This window comes from Neomonachus schauinslandi, chromosome 5 (assembly GCF_002201575.2).
Source record: "Neomonachus schauinslandi chromosome 5, ASM220157v2, whole genome shotgun sequence".
NCBI classification, from domain to species: Eukaryota; Metazoa; Chordata; class Mammalia; order Carnivora; family Phocidae; genus Neomonachus; species Neomonachus schauinslandi.
This window is the reverse complement of record NC_058407.1, coordinates 168,929,730-168,950,665: the sequence shown is the minus strand read 5'-3', so window position 1 is coordinate 168,950,665 and position 20,936 is coordinate 168,929,730. Positions and strand designations below refer to the sequence as shown.

The window sequence follows — 20,936 nt, the reverse complement described above, 5'->3', positions numbered from 1 at the left end:
AACAGTGCTCGTATTCATGTGTGCTCTTTAACTTTGAGTGTGTTACCCTCACCATCCCCATGTACAGATCAGGTTCCTTTGAAAACAAGGCTCTTTTGTGATATAGACTCTCTTAATATCCTCCTGAAAATGACATCCTGGAAAGTCTTTTATTCTCTTCCTCTAGTCTCATGAAGGCTCTTGCCAGGGGACATACCTCCCCCAATTAGTTTCTGTTCATATCTTCAAAAAAATCATCTTTTAAACTGAAAAAAATACCAAGAATTAGCTGTCGAAACTATATGCTGTCCAGCTCCAGAACCCTAAAGATAGGATTGATAGATCCAGCCCCCTGCAAACCTAAGTCTCTCTCTCTTTTTAATTTTTATTTCTTTTAAGGAATCTCTAAGCCCAACGTGGGGCTCGAATTCATGAACTCATGATCAAGAGTGAGTTCAGACTGAGCAAGTCCCTAGTTCTTGCCTTAATAGGAACTAATTACCATCTGGGGGCTCTTGCAAAATGCTGTCTGACAGTTAATAGGTAGTGAGCTCTCCATCACTGGAAGTGTTTAAGGACAGCCAGGATAACCTCTTGGTGGCGATGCTTCTGCAGTCAGGGTATATTTTTTAAAATGTAAAATGTATATTTTAATCTAAATTTAATTTTAAATGTCAGGTGACTTGTTTAAGTGATACCAAACACAAGCTCATAGTAAGACTCAGTTAGAAAGGTAAAAATGGGAACTTAATTGGTCCCCAGTTTCTTCTGTTTTCTTTTAGAACTTCGCTAAGCATTTATAAGCATATTTAAAATATTCTTCACTTTCACACAAATAAGATTATACATACCTAATTATATATATAATTATATATATATATACATACCTACATACACATACACACACACACCCACACACACACAGTGTTTGGCAACTTGCTTTATTTACCTAATGATATATCCTACACACCTGCCCTCATTCTCTTTACCAGTTGCATGTATAGATGTACTATAATTCCTTAACCACTGTTGATGGATTTGGGTGGTTCCATGGCCTTTTTTTATTGCCATTTTTTTTTAGATTTTATTTATTTATTTGACAGAGAGAGATACAGCGAGAGAGGGAACACAAGCAGGGGGAGTAGGAGAGGGAGAAGCAGGCTTCCTGCCAAGCAAGGAGCCCAATGCGGGGCTCAATCCCAGGACCCTGGGATCATGACCTGAGCCGAAGGCACACGTTTAACAACTTAGCCACCCAGGCACCCCTTTTATTGCCATTTTTGTTACCAACAAGGCTGAGATAGACATCTTTGCACATTCATCCCAGTACATGTGTGCTTGTGTGTCCATAGGGTAACTTCCTAGCAGCAGGACTAAGGATCTTTCAAGAAACTCTCAACCCTGCAGTCATGTGACTCTGGTAATACAAACATTTTCAAAAGGCACAAAACAGTCAAAGTGATCAATCTGCCTGGTTAGAATCTTACTTCTTCTCAAGCTTAAATAAGCCTTCACAACTTTCCTAAATAAGCCCACTGCTGTGAATGAAGATAGATTTTAGGCCTTGGACTAAAGGAACCTTCACATTATAATTTTCTCTAAATTGTGTTAGACTTCCTTGGAGCAAGTTTAGATTATGATGTAAATCCAGAAAGGGCGTTCATTCAACCTACTCACTCCCCAATCATTCAACATTTGCTAAAGGCCTTCTCCCTGACCCTGTCATTCCTGTTTCCCTCTAGAGGGACAGTTAGAGACCTTCTTGGATGCCTCCAAAGTGGTACACTAAGATGTTCAAAGGGGATGCGGTTGTTTGGCACCTTCTCCTTATGTTTTCCTCTCTTTGGATTTGTCTTTTTTTTTTAGGCTTTCTCTTCTCCCCTAAGGGTCCATATAGTAAGAGGGACCCCAAAGCCCAATCAAACCTGAAAGGAAGGTCTCCTCTCTTCTTAGAAAGCCAATGGATTAACTGTACTGGAATTAAAATGTAAATTTTGGAAGGAAGGAAAGAAGGTGGAAGAGAAAGAAGGAAGGAAGGTAGAAGGGAGGGAAGGAAGGGAGGAAGGGAGGGAGGGAGGGAGGAAGGAAGGAAGGGAGGGAGGGAGGGAGGGAGATGGGGCGTAAGGAAAGAAGGCCAGTATGCATAGCCCACTGAAGCTACTCTGAGCTTTCGAAAGATGATCTCAACCTCCGTGAATGCTCCTTCTTTCCTTTCCAATTCTCTGGCAAGCTCTGTGGGACCAAGATGGAACTAGAAACTCGTCACAGAACTAGAGAAAAGGGGCCATAGAGGCCACTTGGCCTGCTTCTAGCTGGCTCAGACCAGAGATGCCCAAACTAGATGTGGCCTGATCCAGTTCACAAGATCACTGAGATTGGTAGCCAAAACTTCAGCTGGTACTAAAGTATTCCTCTTTCTGCAAGAATACTTCCTTCCTCTTGTATAGCTCTCCCTTTGGGCTCATAGTGGGGAGCTGGAGTCATGAAGGTAACAGTCCAAGAATTCAGGGATACAGGGACCCAGACAGATCTGTCCTCCTTACCCCTGAAAAGATGACCAATTCCATGAACTGGGCTAGCTGTTGAGGATTTACCCATCGGTAACAGATTTGCTTAGAAACTGAAAGAGTCTCAAAAAGCAGAGCAAGTTAGCCTGGTTCGACAGTGTACAGTTCAAAAACCCATCCATCCTTGCTGAGAAGTCTCAGAAGAGAAGGGTTCATCAGAAGGCCTCACCCCCGCAGAGAGAGTTTGCTCCGGGAGGTGCCCTATTTAACTGTGCCCTCTGCTTTTCTCAGATATTTTGGGGACAGAGATGATGATGCGGCCTCACAGTACAAAGCCTGCCCAGCCCTGCCTGGCTTCGCCCTGGCCCGCCTCCTCCACCCTTCCAAATCTCTCTTCCTCCATCTCTTTAGAAATGAAAAGCCAACAAGATTTGCTTCCAGCCATCATTACAGCACATTTCTTATAAACCTCACACAGTGGAATTATTTATCTGCCCACGTGTGGGCAATGAGTATGACTCATTCTGTAAATCCCTCCATGGTAAAAATATTCCATCAGAATGAAACTTGTCAAGGAGACACCATCTGTTTTCCAAACCACTCTTTTTTTTTTTTTTTAGGTGGTTCCTCAAGTAAGTTTCATTGCAATAGTAGCAAATTTTATGTCCAGATGAGGAAAGCAGGCAGAGAGGGGTTGAGAAACTTGTCACTATTATTATTATTATTATTATTATTATTATTATTACATAACAGCCCAGATGCCTCTGTGCTCTTTGTTACACTGTGCTACCCCGCTCTGTGGCATTTGTGAACACAGGTCTCCCTGCCCCCACGTGCCAGGCACCAGCATGCCCTTATACCTCCGCCTTCAGCCTGCACGTCCGCCTCCTACCACCACATAGCCTTTTCCTTTATTTCCTAGCCACCAGATGTCGCTTTGACTCCGGTGGAAAGCTCTTTTTGAAGCAAAGCAGCTGTAGCTTCTGCCAAAATCTGGCCAAGTTTGAGCCCCATACGATTTAACAAGTATTTATTTAAAAGCTTAACTTGAAGGGTACTGTGAAGCCCTTTTAAAAAGCATAAGTGATCTTTCTTACTATCAAGTACCTAAGGAGAGTAGACACCAAAAAGCTGAAATGCTACATGAGTCACTGCCCAAAGATGGTTGAAGGGAACACTGTCAAAATGATCGCCATGGTCTACACTAGAGTGCAAGGCTCATCAGGACTGGGACCTTGATGGAAACTTACAGGATGGATAAGGTGGATTTGGGTCTGTGGGGCAGGCATGGTAGGGCATTTCAGAAAACAGTGTGGACAAAATGACAAAGGAACAATATTAGCAAGTCATGTTCAAGGCACATATCTGAGGAGAAGGTTGGTCTTTAGACTGCTGTCTCTCTCCTCTGATAACCCAGCCAGTCAATTCTCCCCCTCTTCGAAACACCCTCTCCTGATCTAGTCAGGCAAGTCTGGCCTATGTCCCTTGAATCAGCCATGCTTTCTTGTTATCCTTCATGTCCCAGGATTATAGTCTGCAAGCCTACGAAAAGGTGGTGACATTTACCACAATGGGAAACCAAAAGATGGGATGGTTTCAGGGGAGGGCGAAGGAAGAAGGCACCTCAGTGAAGCTTGAGATGACAATGGAATTTTCTTTTTTGAAAAAAGGTTTTATTTCTTTATTTGAGGGAGAAAGCGAGAGAGTGATGGAGAGAGCACAAGCAGGGGGAGCTGCAGAGGGACAGGGAGAAGCAGGCTTCCTGCTAGGCAGGGAGCCCGACAGGGGGCTCGACCCAGGACCCTGGGATCATGACCTGAGCTGAAGACAGACGTTCAACCAACTGAGCCACCCAGGCTCCCCAACAATGGAATTTTCAAATGGAGGATCCAGTGTACATTTATTCAACCAATATTGGGTATCTGCTGCTATACATCAGGAATTGTGCTGGGCACAGTAGAAACAGCAAAAGAAGACAGTTTATCCTCTAGCAGAAATAATAGACATTGGACATGCTACCGCTATATACAAAATTAGAATGTAGCATATTTTGGATTAGAAGATTTAAACATCTAGATTTGATAACCATGGATACCAATCATAATTGATGCCAATCAGCAAGCACTATGATGGAGGATGCTGTGAAGAAACAAAAGATGAATAAGATACCATCCTTGAAGGAGCTTCCAATCCAGCGGAAGAGACAAGGCGGCCTACATGTGCAGCCAGGGGACAATATGGCATGCTAACCAAGTTTACCAGACTTCTTAGTTACCGGGAACAGAAACCAACTCTAGCTAAGGGAAGCAGCAAAGGAAACTGGGGAGCTCAGGGAATTGCCAGGAGAGCCAGAGAACCGGAAGAAGGTCTCATACTAGAGACAGTGCCCCCAAATCACAGCGGTGCCCCCGCCCGAATCTTCACCGGGCACAGGACACCGCCATTGGTGCTGCTGCATTGGCGCCCTAAATTTCGACCCTGTGACCCTCTGCCAGAGTCTTACCTTCCCTCCATCACCTCATTCCTTCCTGGACCAAAGTCGGGGCAGATGCGCGGACTGGCCGAGTCCAGGTCCCAAAGAAGGCTGCAAAAGCGAATGTCAGGAAACTTCACATGCTTCACTGGGAGGCTGTTCCATCTCTCCCTAGGCTCATAAGGTGGGATTCCCAAGCCCTAGGAAGTGGGGTTAGAGCCTGGGAGGTGAAAGACAATGGCAAACATCTACCACAGAAGGTATTCTAACTGTCCAGACTGTTAGGAACAGTACATGGTAAGGTCCCAACTGCTCAGTTAAACAAAACAAAACAAAACAAAAAAACAAAGATGGCTACAAATGACATCATTAGGGAACTATGGACTATTTAAAAGAATGTGCAAAAAACGGTTGCAGAGGTACCTGGGTGGCTCAGTTGGTTAAGCGTCCGACTCTTATTCCGGCTCCAGTCATAATCTCAGGGTCATGGATCGAGTCCCACATTGGGCTCTGTGCTCAGCACAGCATCTGTTTGTTCCTCTCCCTCTGCTCCTCCCCCTGCTTGCTCTCTCTCTCTCTCTCAAATAAATAAATAAAATCTTTTTTAAAAAATGGGTGCAGAGGGCATCACAAGAGGGAGAAACACAGAGCATAAACTCATAGAGATGGAAGACTTCAGGCCACCCCTCCAACCACCACAGGAACCACCGCCTACAAGCAGAAGAGGAAAGGCTTGGGGAGGTTTCAGCATGGTTTGTAGGGTGACAATAGAAACGTCATCTGAACCTATGAAGGTGAATCTCCCCTCTAACCCTCCAGACTTACCTTTGACTCTTCCTCCTTTTCCTTTACTTGGATGAATTCTCGTTCCAATTTTAGTATATGTGCTGCCGAAGCGAGCACACTTGGATGAATTCTCAACGTCAGTTGATGGGCCCATTACAGGCATCTCTCCAATTTGTCCCTCTCCATTTCATCTTTGTGCCTGGATTCCCAAAGATGATCCTCCAGCCTTCCATTTATCCTTTCAAATTGTCCCCCGTATTACTATAAGGTTAACTTTCTTAAAACCATTCTCACCAAGCTATCCACCAGCTCAGGCAACCATAATGCCTCCCAACTGCCCACTGCATCAAATCTGAACTCCTCTGCAGACACAAGCCAAATTGGATCACTAACTCAGAGATTCGCTACATTCGTCGTTTGCTAACAGTGAAGAGATCCAGTCCACCGGCTACAAACTAGTTTGAACCACCTGAAGTCTAAGGACTCGGCATGAGCAAAATCCATATTTCTAACAATTCTCTCATGAATCTTCTCTTTTCTTCAGTGAGGCATACCACTTTGAGACAAGGAATTCTACAAAGTATCAGCTTTCCAAGGAGTGTAGGAGTTCACATCTCTAGAGCTTCCAAATTTCCACCCGCTGTTGCTCAGCTCTCTGCTTTACCTCTCTGCCTCACGGCTCATTACTTCCTTATCTACAACCTTCCCCCCAGCCTCCCAGGAGCATATTTCTTTTCATTTGTTTTGCGTTCTGCCCCTCCTACACATCTCCTTTCCTTCTTTTCACTCCGTAATGATTTACCCTTCCTAACTCCAACAGCTGGCTTTATCGATCTTATTCTTGACCTAAAAACAAAACAAAACAGGGCGCCTGGGTGGCTCAGTTGGTTAAGCGACTGCCTTCGGCTCAGGTCATGATCCTGGAGTCCCTGGATCGAGTCCCGCATCGGGCTCCCTGCTCGGCAGGGAGTCTGCTTCTCCCTCTGACCCTCCCCCCTCTCATGTGCTCTCTCTCATTCTCTCTCTCTCAAATAAATAAATAAATCTTAAAAAAAAAATAAATAAAAAATAAAAACAAATAAAAACAAAACAAAACAAAACAAAAAAACCCAAGATAGTTAAACGAACGTCTACGTCAGTGGCAAGCTGAAGGTGTACACGGAGGAAAAAGGGGATTGACAAAGAGGAAAAAGAAAAAGTAGAAGAAAGAAGTTGAGAAAGGGAGAAAGTGAGAAGCGATATCGAGTGTTGACTGTGTTGACCATGTGCCAGACACTTTCTGTTCATCCTCAAAACAACCCTGCAAGGCAGATATGCCCATCCTCAGTTTTCCAATAAGGAAACCGAGGGCTAAATGACTCACCTGAAGCCACACATCTAGTAAGGGTCAGAGACGAGACCCTATCCCAGGTGGATTAGGCCCCCTGTCTTGCAACGACAGCATATTCCTTCCATATCCAAGAGTAAGAAAAAAAGAACATAAAATGGAGACGGGTAAGGCCTTACCAACAATAGCTCCAAGTGCTATTCAAAAAATAATAGCATCATTTTAACATGACAAAATGGAAGGTTTTCTCGTATCCCAACGTGCCAGTTGCGTCACTTGACCGCGAGGAAACACACAGGCACAGGCGCGCATGCTCACATACGCACGCGGTGGATGGAAAAGCCCGTATTCTAATTCACAGCCTCATCTTTACACTTGTGTCCAGGTTACATCTGTCCCTTTTCAGTTTCGACCCGTGCTACCCTTTTAAGATGCTCTTTATTTCTTCCCTTTTCGCCTTCATTCATGCTCCTCCCCCTTTTCCTCACATCACTTTCATATCAGCTCCTCCTTTTCTCTTTTGTTTCACATCTCCCTCATTACCTACACATTTCCCTTACTTCTGGCGGGTGCCGCATCTAGCAGGTTCTCAGTACATATCTAATTTGGGCTCCATACTTATCTCATGTCAGCCCCCCCCCACCACGCTTTGTCTAGTCTTCCTCAAGTCCTCAAGTCAGGACTCCTTCCCTACATCCAGTTCCCACCCTGCGCCCTCTCCATCGCCCCCGCCCCTCCATCAGTCCTCCCTGCTTCCGATAGTCGTCCCCTCCACCTCTCACCCCTTTTCCCGCCTTTTTCCCCCAAGGTTCCGAAGCGCGAGGACCTCATTGTCCTCCTCCCCCATCCTCCAACAGGCCCACCAGACGGCCTTGTTACCATGACGACAGAGCTACTCAAAGCTGAAGTCGAGGACCTGGTTGCCATGGCTTCCGCTTCTCCGCCTCCAGCCCCGCCCGCGCGCCCCGCAGCGCTGGCGCCTGCGCGGTACTCCACTCGAAGGGCCTCCGAGCCTGGGCGGGACGGGGCGGGGCTTCAAACGAGAGGGAGGGAAGGAGGAGATAGGGTAAGAAAGGGAGTGGAGCTGGCGCGTACGGTGGCCGAAGAGGGACGCGCCGAGCCGGAGGCTGCAGGATGGTAGGCTGTGCGGAGAGGGAGGGGAGGGGGAACCGAGGGGCGTGGGCTGCACCTGCGGGGGTCCTTGGGGGCCGCCCTCTGTGAGGGCCGCCCTCTCTTCCTGCGGTCCTCAGAGGCCCCACTTACGCGGGCCGGTTGGCCAGCCGGCCTCGCAAGGAAGAACAGCTGGAAATGGCTTTAGGGAGAAGGGGCGGGGAGGGGGCGCATATGTGGGGCGAGAGGGGGCTGACTAGGGGGCGGAGGGACCGTCCCGGGCGGGTGGGCCAGCCGGGGGGGTGGGGAGCGCGCGGGTGGCGGTCCAGGGGGTCCCGATCACTGCCGCAGGGAAGTCGCCCGAGGAAGAAGGGGCGCGGGGGCCTGCCGGCGAAGGGAGGCGGCGGGGTTGGCGGGTCACCAAGACCCTCTGTTCCGGTGCAGCCCAGAGGAACGGCGGCCCGCGGGGAGAGCGGTGTGTGGGAGGGGAGAGTTTCCGGGTCCGAGGAGTGGACGTCCTGCCTCGGTTTATCGCCTTGCTCTACTACAGGCTGGGGTGAGGTGGGAAAGCCAAGTGGGCTCGAGGTCTTGCTCTCCAGGACCCAGGCTTCGGATCCCCGGCTCCCGTGCTCTTGGCTCTCCGCCCCACATCCCATTCTCTTTCCGGAGCCCAGGCCTTCCGTCTTCCTGCTGGCTTCCCGCTCCCCCGCCCCCCAATCTCAGAGGCGCAGTGCTCCCTTGCGCCCCTCTGTTGCCCTCCCGCCACGCTAAGCAGCGTGTCCCCTTCCCCACCACCAAACACCCTTGATTTCTGATTTAGCCTACTAAACAAGTACTGTTCCAAACACCCACGGATTCCAGCCCTTGGTAATGCCCAGGGAGAGGAGAACTGCAGGGAGAAGGAGCTAACTCCAGGGTGTAGACTGGACTCCCTGGAACTGGGAAACTGGGGGTGCACGGGGTACTGAGGGCTCTGCACTCCTCCCCACTCTATTCAGCATTCACTTTGTTCCACAAAGCTCCAGGAACCACGCAGGATGGCGGTGTCCTAACCAAGGAACTGAAAGGGAAATTGGTCACCTGGTATCTGGAGGGGAGGGGTGCACAGCAGGAGGCACCCTAAAAGGAATCAAAAAGAGAGGACTGCTGGTGGCCAGAGGCCTGGATGGCTGAGGAGAGAAGAGGGTAGAATTTACCCCTGGGCATACGCCTGGCACTGGAGAGCAGTGCATTGGGGACATCGGCAAGATTGTATGGCTAGGATGGGGTGGAGATTTGAGGTAGCTTCTGGAGAGACAAAATACCGCATTTCACCATGGTGGTGGATAGGACCACAGAAGAAAGCAGACATCTCTTTGACTTCAGCTATGAGCTGCTTGCCCCTGTACTAGGCATTTTACTGACCTTTGAAAGACAGAGGTAGGAAACAGGAGGTGAAGGAATAGTAATAGTGACACTTAACGTGTTCTAGTGCTTACCATGTGACAGGCACAATCGCATATATCAACTCATTTAATCCCTCCAAACACGTAGGTACTTTTATTACATCCATCTTACAGACCAGGAAACTGAGGCCCTGAGACATAAAATAATCGCCCGAGGCAAATTTCTCAACTACCCAAGCCAGGATTTGAACCTAAATGACAGACTCCGAAGCTCTGACCTGCCCCAGAAGGAAAGGCACCTGCTGGTGGGAATACCCAGAGTTGACAGCAAGGGCTGATTTTTGAGCTAGTGGGAGCTGTGAATAGAGAAGCTTTAGAAGCATTTGTGGAACGCTCTGTAGCTGTGTTTCTGGAGTAAACAAACCCAGAGAACCAAATCTCTGACCCTCAGCTCTGCCCCCTGCCCCTAGATGCGATTCATGCTGCTGTTCAGCCGGCAGGGGAAGCTGCGGCTGCAGAAATGGTACCTGGCCACATCAGACAAGGAGCGAAAGAAAATGGTCCGGGAGCTTATGCAGGTTGTTCTGGCTCGCAAGCCCAAGATGTGCAGCTTCCTGGAGTGGAGGGATCTCAAAGTCGTCTATAAGAGGTGACTTGCCACCTACTTTCACGCTGTCTGGATCCTGCTGGATGGGGGTCTGGCAGTGGGTTCAAATGGCTGAGCAATAAGGTCAGGGAGAACTGGGAGCTAAGGACATCTGGAGGGCAGTGATGAACTCCAGCTTCCTTTACTTTCCAAAATTACTTGGAAGAAATTCTGGTTCCCCACTTGTTTCGCTCATGCCTGACACCTACTTGACGCACATACCTCTGTCGCCAAGGCCTTATCCTGTCCATCACACATGTCCCTTGCAGCCTCATTCAACAGTTATAGATCCGGCACCACTTCTCCCCAAACAAGCACACACACACACACACACACACACACACACCACCTCTCCCAAACACACACACACACACACACACACACCGGCCAGTTCCTTCTCTGAGCAGGTGGATTAGTTGGCTCCGGTTTTTGCTGAGTCAAACTGAACAGGTCAGAGGGCAAGAGGGAAAGAGCTTGCGTGTTTGCCTCTGTCTTGTGAGAACTGCCAAGAGGCAGAGCGAGTTGTTATTATTTGCATACCCCGGGGCTACCCTGCCTGTGTCCAGTAGGGACACAGGCCCTGCACTGGGAATGAGGAGAAATGGGAGGTTTGGGTGCACAACACCTGGGTCCTGAAGCAGGCCCAGCAGCCCCTCCAGCAACCCCACGTGTGCCCCTGCCCTCAGATACGCCAGCCTCTACTTCTGCTGCGCCATCGAGGGCCAAGACAATGAGCTCATCACGCTGGAGCTGATCCACCGGTATGTGGAACTCCTGGACAAGTACTTCGGCAGCGTAAGTCTCCCCGCCCACCCTGTCCGTACTCGGCAGTCCCCTCTTTCTACCAAACCCTGGGACCCTTCCCGTTGCTGCCAGGAGGATTTGGGAGAGGCGAAGTTGGAGCAGTGAGAACAGTAATTAATTCCCCTCTTTAAGCCTTAAGCCTATTAACCATATCCCTTAATCAGCCCCGGGGAGGGGGTACGCACCGGAATCGGCCACTCCATCAGTCCATCTAGAGCTCGGTTTGGACGTCCCACAGAAGGTTGGAGACTACATTCAGATTTTCTCAGTGGCTTCTGACCTTGACTTTGCATTGGAATTTTCTGGAGAGTTGATTTTTTTTTTTTTTTTTTAATTATTGATGCCTGGGTCCCATGCCCAGCAAGTCAGGATTAACTGATCAGGGGTATAGCCCAGGCATGGACAGTCAGCTCAGATCTTAGACGGGGAAAAGTAATAATTCCATCATTGATATTCCACTTAACAGTTTACAAAGTGCTTTCAGGCTTTTGTGCCTGCTCCTCATTTTATCCTGTGAGTAGGTGTTGTTATCTCAATTTTCAGAAGAGAAACCAGACTCAGAAATGAAATGTCCTCTCCATCTAGCTGCACGGTGGCAGAGCCGTGCTTGGCAATCAAGTCTTTCCACCTGTGATCCAGAATCTCCTCCTTCCCTGCCCAGTAGCGCCCAGGGAGGGAGGCTAGCCTGGCCGCTGGTGGGAACAGTGCACAGATTTTGGGGGGAAGGCAGCAGGAACCACAGTCAAGGGTAGATTAGGGCAACTCATATTTCATGTTCACAGAGAAAGAGGCAAGAGAAGGAGAAGGAAAAGTCAAACTGAGTACTAAGCCTCGGGGTTCAGGGGCTCATAGGCCTGGGGCAGGAGCCTGAGGTGGGAGCAGTGGTCAGGAAGAAGACCCTGGAGCCATGAGAAGAAAAGAGGTGGGTGGCTGGTGTGCAGGTCGGGTGGAAATACCCCTTGACATTCAACTCTGCCTTCTCCCCGTTCTCCCAGGTGTGTGAGCTGGACATCATCTTCAACTTTGAGAAGGCCTACTTCATCTTGGATGAGTTTCTGATGGGCGGTGATGTCCAGGACACCTCCAAGAAGAGTGTGCTGAAGGCCATCGAGCAGGCCGACCTGCTGCAGGAGGTATGGGCCCGGGACAGTGAGGAGGAGGAAGAGTACCATGGCAGAGGGGGCCCTTCCTTCCCTGGACACTTTGCCTGCCAGCCACAGCTGTCCCCTTCCGGCCACCAAGGGGGCCCCCCTCCCTGTGGCGTCTGGCCCTCACGGCGCCCGGTTGGCCAGCTTGCCCTCAAGCACTGACTGACTACTCAGGGTGGGAGGTCGGGGTGGCAGGCAGCCTGCCTGTGCCCATTCTCCCTCCTTCTCCCAAGACCAAGCCAGATCTCCTTGGTTCCATACTTCTCTTAGCATTTAGGGTTGTTCAGGGAATTGGAGAGGGGCACACGATAGATAATTCTTTTTTCCCTGATGTGTCCCCCCACCCTTTTTTTTTTTTTAACACACACAGACACACTCAAAAGTCTCTGCTCCTCAGAAGCAAAGGGCTGTGGGGATTTGGGGGTTGGGGTAGAGGGTGCCTGACTGTTGGTTCTCCTGCTATCTGACGCCCCCGCCCTCACCCCATTACTGCCTGCCCCCTCTCTGCTGTGCCACTGCTGAGACTTGGTGCAGGAAGATGAGTCACCAGAATCTGCAATGACAAGCAAGCTGGCCTGAGCTGGCTCTGAGGAGGGGGAAAGATGGGGGCTCATCGCTGCAGTAGGAGTAAGGGCAGAATTGAACTTGCCACCTCACTGGTCCAACTTCCCCTTCACACACACACACACACACACACACTCACACACTCACACACACATGCCCTGGCACACACACCCACCCCCGTTACTAGTGCTCTGCTCAGACCCTAATGACTCATTTCTCTGCAGTCTGGTTCACCTTCCCTCAGGGACCTGATACCAACTTATTACTCCCTGCCCCCACTTTGAATCAAAGGACCCAACCATCTGGCACCCCCAGCCTCCAGCAAGCGTTTCCCACCCCCCAGTCCCAGCTTCACTCCCTTCCCCCTCAGAGACTGAGCCCCCCGGCTCCCCAAGCTCTGGTTTTGGGTTCTCTGGGTGGTGGCGGACTCAACCTGGACCCCCTCCTTGCCACCGTTGGCTCTGGGGGGTGGTCCCTGGAGACTGGGGACTGGAGACTTTTCCAGCTTTGAGCTCACATTGGCTTTTCTCTCCCCCCTCCCCGTGTCTCTCTGTGTTCCGCCCACTCGTGATTGTCCTTGTCTTGCCCACCGCCCCCCCCATTCCCTGTCTGCCTCTCCTGGTGTCTCTGGCTCAGGAGGATGAGTCGCCTCGCAGTGTGCTGGAGGAGATGGGTCTGGCATAGCCCCCACCCCACCTGGGCATCGTGGAGATATGGGGAGCTGGTGGAGAGGCAGGGCATGAGTACCCCTTTTCTTGGTGGAACCCAGCTGCCCCTCCTCTGCGGCCTCACCTTCTCCTGGAGTGAGCTGTGGGCTCAGGACCCTCAAACATTCCTTCCCTTACCTCTATCTCCTGTTTCCCCTTTCCCCAACGAAGGTTTTAGGAGCTAGGGGGTAGGAAAATGTGACCAAAATGGGGGTGCTATTTGGCTTTCATTCCCTGCCTTTGAAGAACTAATGTTATCCCAGACTTGCTCCCCTTCCTTATAACTGTAAATATATAAATACGTCAGGTTAAAGGGAAAAGGTTTTCAGGGCTCTTCTCTTCTCCCTTGCCCCATAACCTACCTCCACCCTGCCCCAGTAGCCAGCCAGGGCAGCTTCTCTGCCTGGGATAGGGGTGGGGGGAATTTCTGAGTATTGAGAGGGAAGGCCTTTCCCCTCATCTACCCTCCTCCTCCTTGGCTGCAGTGGGGACTCTGTCCAGTGCCAGGGGAGGAACAACATAGTTAATTTTTTTCTAACCTTGCCACTTCGAGGGAAGTGAGGGATGGGGGAAGGGCAGGCTTATGGGAGACTGTCCCTCCTTCACTCCATGTTCTGGGTGAGGCAGGAGCTAAGGGGTGGGGTGTGGGAAGTGTCTGACTTTATTTCCTTTCCTCTGAAATAAAAGGAAAAGCATTTCTGGACTTTGCCTGCTTAGGCTCTGTGAAGGAAGGAAAGGCTCCTGGGATCAGTCAGGAGGGGACTAGGATTGCCAGAGTTAAAGGGAAAAAACAAACAAACAAACAATAGAGGACATCCGGTGCCATTTGAATGATAATGAATATTTTTAGGATAAGCCTGTCCTATGCAAATACACTGGTTGTTTATCTATAGTGAAAATTTAACTGAGTGTCCTGTACTTTATCTGGCACCCCTATTCCAGATGGATTTGTGAGCTCAGTGCCTCTCTGAACATGGTGCCTCCAGCTCCCCGAGCTGCCTTTGGCCAGGGAGGAGCAACTCCTGGGGACATGGTTTCACTCCTGGGAGGATTCTTTTTGGAAGATTTCATTCAGCCGGTTTAGTTTTATTTGGAGAGAGGAATCAGGGGTTCAGGGGTATAGCCAACCCTGTATGCTTACCACAGGGTTGAGGAGTGGCTAAAAGCAGGGTGTTTCTGTAGCTGGAGGCCCCTCCTCCCTGTTTGTTGTGAAGTACACAGGACCAGGGAATTTAGGGGGCAGGTAAGGGAGGCGGGTGGGTGAGGTTGGAACAGGGGCTGTGAGGAGCCACCTAAGTGGCTGGAGGATCATGGATAGAAGAGCCTTCTAACTGGACTGGAGCTGCCCCACCCTGGGGACCAATGACTTTAACCACCACCACCACCACCCCCACCCCCACCCCTAGGCTGCAAGTGGAATTTAGGCTTTCTTCATAGATACCACGGGCCATATTCTACTCTGAAATACGGCTGAAAGTGGTTCCACCACCCTGGCTTTTGAACAGGAGGAGATGGGTGTTGTGGCTGGCGCTTCCCTCACCGCCCCTTGGGAAGGACCACGCAGGCCCAAGGGGACGGGTGAATAACGGAGAACAAAGTCCTAATAAAATAGTCACTTTTATTTCTTAGCAAAACTATTTCCTCCGTGAGGGGTATTTACAACAGAGAAGGGAAAGAATAGGTAAATTCACAGCGATCTGGAGAGGGTGGAGAGGCTCCTGGGAGGCCCAAAGGGCAGGAGACAGACACTTCTTCACACAATTAACTGGAACAGCTTTTTCCGGTTTTGGACGGGGACGTCCCGAGAGGGACTAGGTGGGGACAGAGGCCCGTGGGGGGAGGGGATTCGCACAAACCGCCCGCCCGCCTGGGGTGGCCCCGGGGGCCTCCTTGAGTGAGTTTGGGGAGTTCGGGCTTCGAATCCGGGAAGCGGTCTGACAGGTCCCGGCGCAGCCCGGGGGCGGGGCGACCCGAGGGCGAGGGCGGGGCCTGGAGGCGTCCAGGGGCGGGACTGGGGTGCATGCAAACACCGAGAAGGGAGAGGAGCAACACGGAGGGGGGTGGCCGAGCGCGCACCGGCGGCGCACGGGGGCGGGACCAGAGCAGGTCACGGGCGCCGGAGCAGCACGTGCTCGATGTAATTCTCCAGCTCCTCCTGCTCCTGCATCCGGCGCTCCTCCGCCTCTGCCTCCTCCTGCGCGCGCAGCGCCTGGGCCTCCCGGCCAGGATAGTGGTGCGAAGGTGGCAGGGCGTGGTGGTAGTGGCGGCGGCGCGAGGCAGCGGGCGGCTGCAGTGTCCGCGGCCGGATGTAGTTGGGAAAAGGGTGGTAGGGCCCGGGGGGAAACAACTCGTCCTCCTCGCGATCCCAGGGCGGGAGCACCTCGTTCCAGTCGGGCAGCTCGTCTCGGGAGGGGGCGGGGGCAGGGGGCGGGGGCTGCGGGGAACGGACGTGGGTGGGGGCGGGGGCGGCCCGGGGGTGCGGCACCGGCTCCGGAGGGGCGTTCTTCTTCCGCTTCCGCTTCTCCTCCACCTCCTCGATGATGCTGACCACGTCGTCCGCTGGCAGGTGGAGTTTGGTGGACAGCTCAATGAGGCTGTCGATCGTTTGAGGGTCCATCTCTTCGTCGTCGTCTTCCTCCTCCCCGCCCTCCTCTGCCCCCTCAGCCTCCTTCCGACGGTGGCCGGGCATCTCTTCTTGGGAGCGCTTGTCCTCGGCTCCGGCTTCCCCGTCCTCCTCCTCTGCGAACAGCAGCGCGTTCTGCCGCGCCCTCTCCGCCTCCTCCGCCTCTGCCTCCGCCTCCGCCGCCTCCTCATCCTCTTCCCCCACCCTCTCCGCCCCGCCGCGTCTCTCCTGCTCCGCCTCCGCATCCTCCCTCTCGCTCTCTCGCTCCTCCTCCTTCTCCTGCAGCCCCCGACCCCCAAGGCCGCGCTGCCGGGCCCCGCCCTGCAGCAAATACTGGAGCAGCAGGTCGGAGGCGAGGTCTGCCAGCCGCTCTTCCTGCGCCGCGGCCTGCCGTGTGGCCTCTGCCTGGCGCCGCCCGGCCTCTACCTGCGCCAGACCTTGCTGTAGAAGGCGCTCCCCCGCCTCAGAGCCGCCCAGGAGTGAGCTCTCCGGACGGCGTGCCTTGGGGAAAGGGGCACCCAGGCTTTGGTACGCTTTGGATAGGGGTGCCAATGCCTCACCTAGATGTGTTTTGGGGGAGGACACTCCTTCCCCGAACTGGTGGGCTTCAGGAAGGGGCCCACTCTCGGGCATACGCGCCTGGAATTGCGGGGGAGCAGGGGGTGGCAGAGGCGCGCGCTCCGGGACGCGCGCCTGGAACTCTCCCCAGGAAGCGCGCCACACGCGCTCCGGCCCGGGGCTCTCCAGGTTGACTCGGGTCAGCGTGTGCGTGCGAGTTTCCGTCTCTGCTGCCGCTGTCTCTTGCTGGCGCTTGGCGTTGCTCGGACTGAAATCTCGCAGTTCCTGGAGCAGTGAAGCTAGCGTCTCGAGCTCTTCGGAGGGGTCGCCAGCCTCGGGACCATTCTCCTGAGTCTGAGGGCGAGGCGGGGCCGCAGGTGCCTGGGTCTCTGGCGCCGGGAGGCTGTGGGTCTGGCTGCGCACGGTCTCGGTCAGCAGAGCTTCTGCTGCTTCTTCCTTTGGCCCCTGCTGGGAGCCGCCGGGCGCCGGAGGCGAGCCCGGGCGGTCAAGAGCCTGCAGCAGCACCGCGGCCAGCGCCCGGGGATCCACGCCCTGGAAAAGCTCTCCCTCCTCCTGAGGCTCGGAATTTCGAGCGGCTCGGACCTCTGGGGCGCTAACATCCTTCGGCCCGGGCACTGCGTCCCCAGCTACCGGCTCTTTATGTTCAGAGCTGAGGGGAGGTGGCTGCGCCTCAGGGTGCCCCGGGGGCGCTGCTCCCAACCCCTTGATCAGTAGAAGGAAGCAGAAGAGGGTGGAAGCCGGCAACGTGAGCGATTTCATGACCAAAGGACTGCCGGAGACTGTGAAAAATAGAAGGGACCAAAGAAAGAGGGTTTCTGTAAGAATTTTCCGCTCTCTGATTCTATATCCCCTTCCCCCACCTTTAATCAGGAAATCCAGGGCTTCCCTCATCCCCCTAATAACCTTACCCAGAAGAGGGACGTTTAGGAGCAAAGGAGAAAGATGTTGTGCCGATCTCTGGAGTCGTGTAAATGGGAAAACGCCCGCAACCCTCGCTCCCCCCAGTGCCTCCTCGCCCCCTTGCCTAAGCCATCTCACTGCCAGCGCCCACGTACTAAGCAGCTAAGATAAGGGGAAAAAAATCTCGGCTCCCTCCCCACAGGACTCCCCGGATGGTGCGTGGGCGACTTTAGCAGCAAGAGAAAAGCGGCGACTCCCCCATTTACCAGGGACCCTTACCGGGGGCTCCCCGCTGTGTTTTTAATAGCCCCATCCAGGAGGAGAGAGAACCCTCCCTCACGCCCACGGCTGCCGAGGGTTTGAGGGATGGACAGCGGAGTATTTACCAGCTGGTGTCACGATGCGGGAGGTGGAGAGGAGGGTCTGGGCGGGGTGGGGACAGGGGAAGATCGGGACGCGTCCGCCTCGGCTCCGAGCAGTGGCTGGGATAGGAGCGACGGTCGAGTTCTGGCGTCCAGTGGGTTGGGCTCAGCTGGGTCCGCGCGGCTCTGGGCGACTCGCTCGCTCCGGCTTCAGCACGCTGGACAGCGCCCGCGCCGCTGCCGCCTTATAAAGGGGAGAGCGCGGGGTCACGTGGGTTCGCCCCGCCCCATTGACGTCAATGTTCATTCATGGGGAAGCGGGCGGGCGCCTCGAGGTGGGGGGCAGCCCAGTGATTGGAGAAGGTGTTCTTCTCCCGGCCCGCGCCTGCGCGCCGGGAGCCTCGGCTGGAGGGGCGTGCGCTAGCCGAGCACCGGGGAAATGAATGAATGAATGAATGAATGAAATCGCCGGGGCGGGCGGGGCAGGGGGCTATGAATGAATGAAGGAGGGACGAGGAGAAAAGGATGAATGAATGAATGGGAGAATGAATGGAAGGGTGGATGCAGAGACGCTGCAAGGCGGGAGGGTGGGTTACAGAGCAACTTGCAGCTGCGGGAGCCCGCGTCGCTGAGCCGAATAGGATGGGGGCACTCCCAGAGTCTGACTGGGCATCAGTAGGAGATCCATACTGGGGAGGGGGAGGATAAGGATTCCAAAGCCGAGGAAGGGGCTGGACTCCCCATCTCCCGACCGCGCGCACGGTCCACGGGGAACACACCCAAGGACGGCGTGAACCCGAGAGAGGAGGGACGGATCCGCGCCCCTGCGGGCGCTGTTCGTGGATCTGCGGTGCGGGGTGCCGGCCCTGGGCCGGGGCAGATGGGTGGATCTTGCGGTTTTGGTAATCCCGTTGGAAAGGGTCCGAGTCGGAAGAAAGGGGAAAGACTGAGGATGTGTGTGCCTCTGTGTCGTGTCTGTTCACAGTCGGTGCGTGTTTGGAGAAAAAGGTGTGTCTGTCCTTCTGTCCAGCTCACTCTGTAGCGTATGTTGGCGGCCCGGCTTGCCCCTTGTCAGCCCACCTCTCCCCCCCACCTTCCTCCTGCTTCTTTCCCTCCCTCTGCTTCCCCCCAAAGGACGTTTGGAGGGCGAGAGCAGACCAGGTGGGGAGGGGGTTGCGCAGGTTGGGGGGGTGACTCAACTCCAGCTCTCTCCACTGCTTAAAGGGAAGGTTTGAACGCGTTGCAGAGGGGTGGGGGTGGGTGTGCAACGTCAGACATAGCCCCTCTCTACCACCAGACCCCTCGTCCGTATCTCCTGCCAGAGGCGTTGGGGTTGGGGGCTTGGACAGTTAGAGGTTGGGGGGGGCGATGACGCACAGATTGCGCAAAGAGAATCCATCAGCGAGCCGGGTCCAGTGAAGGGAGACCAGCCCGTGGGCGGGGGTGGGGGGAGGACGGAAATGGGGAGGGGGCAGGGGAGAAGGGAGGAAGGCAAGGGGAGCAGTCACTGCAGGAATGAAGGGGAGGAGGGAGGCTGGAGGGGGCTGCGGTGCAGGCAAAGAGCTGTGCGGGGGCGTGGGCAGGGAAAGGGGGGAGTGACAATGACACATGCCAGACACACAAGAACTGCGGACACAAGGGGTGCCTGTGGGCACACGCAGGGCACCCGCACCCTAAGACTCTGGAAACCGAGATCAGGGCTGTCTGTCAGGGGCTCAGAGACTCTTTCAGAGGCAGTCCTCAACCCCCTCCTCATCTCTTCCTAACACTGACCCTCCTTCTCTCTCTCTCTCTCTCTCTGTCACACACACACACACACACACACACACACACACACACACACTCACGTGCTTTCTTCTATAGCCAGCAGTGGCTTCTCGGTTCCATCAGTGGCTCGACTTTCCCAGAAGAAAGCCCATCAGCTCTGCAGGGAAAGAGGTGGGGAGGAGTAGAGAGAGGAAAGAGAGAAGAGATGGGAGCAGGAGAGGGAGGGAGGAAAGAAGGAATCTGGAACAGGTAGAAGGAACAGGCTAAAGGAGAAAAAAAAAAAAAAGCCACCAACACAGCACTGAGAACCAAGGTGACTGTGGAAATACCAAAGAAAGCAGAGAGAGGAGGGGGCAGCAGACCCCAAGGCTGTGCCTCGCCCCCCACCCCTTACACACAGTACTATCTAGGACCACTGCCTAACCTGGGGGCTCCCCCTCATTCCTCTTTCTCCTCCTCTTCTTCTCTCCTTTATCTTCCCAGCCTGGTTACTGTGAGCAGTGGAATGGGGAGGGGGTCACGTTACCTTCCCGAGGAGGATGAATCAGAGAGATGGCTCAGACATCTGGAGGGGGGAGGGGAAGCCATCCAAGAGAGAAGGAAGAGGGGAGGGAAGGAGCCAAGGGGGGCAGACTGAGAGGCTGATGGGGCTAACAACTAAGTGTGAGATGAGGGGAGACAGGCACCTAGAGAAACGGTTTGTGTTCCTGTGGGCTTGTATATGTGCACACACACCTATGTGTGCATGTACATATGTGTGCCTGTGTGTTTGTGTGTGTGCAGAGTTTAATGAAACATATGGGAGGGGGGTGAAAGGGAACTGGAAGACCAATTGTGTATTTAATCAGATAGAGTGGATGGGCATGATAGTGTTCCACTTTAAATATGAAATCTTCTCTTGCAATCTGTGTGGCCATGTTTTTTTGCCTGTTTCCAGATGTCATTGTATAAGTATTGAGTGCGTGTGGGTTCCGATCCTTCTGAGTGTCTGTATACCTGTGTAGTTGGGAGACTTTGAGTGCATCCAGTCTGGGCACCTGCTGGTGTCTGAAAAGTGAGCCTGGCTTGGTGTGTCAATAGTGTGTGTGTGTGTACACATGCGTCTTTGTGCATTTCTCTGAATCCTTCCCTGCTTTTTGATTTATGTTACAAGTTATGTAGATGTCTCTGTGTCTTTGATCTTGCCTGCCCCTCCCCCACATTCACTATCTCTAGATTTCTGTACAGTAAACCCACTCATCTGCTGCCCACAAGTTCAGGTCCTTGCCC

The 20,936-nt window shown here is 53.2% G+C and overlaps 2 protein-coding genes across 2 annotated transcripts; one reads left to right on the top strand and one right to left on the bottom strand.

Annotated features, from left to right (window-relative positions):
- The first annotated feature begins 8,109 nt into the window (after positions 1-8,109).
- AP1S1 (adaptor related protein complex 1 subunit sigma 1) lies at positions 8,110-14,139 on the top strand. Its single transcript, XM_021692439.1, has 5 exons — positions 8,110-8,209; positions 10,038-10,216; positions 10,900-11,008; positions 12,013-12,150; positions 13,366-14,139. Exons 1-5 carry the CDS (start codon positions 8,207-8,209, stop codon positions 13,411-13,413), a joined length of 477 nt encoding a protein of 158 aa, XP_021548114.1. The 5' UTR covers positions 8,110-8,206; the 3' UTR covers positions 13,414-14,139.
- A 1,387-nt stretch (positions 14,140-15,526) lies between these two features.
- VGF (VGF nerve growth factor inducible) lies at positions 15,527-18,122 on the bottom strand. The gene is made up of 2 exons (XM_021692451.1): positions 17,925-18,122; positions 15,527-17,417 (listed from the first exon to the last, which is right to left on the bottom strand). Exon 2 carries the CDS (start codon positions 17,395-17,397, stop codon positions 15,544-15,546), a length of 1,854 nt encoding a protein of 617 aa, XP_021548126.1. The 5' UTR covers positions 17,398-17,417; positions 17,925-18,122; the 3' UTR covers positions 15,527-15,543.
- Positions 18,123-20,936: the final 2,814 nt, after the last annotated feature.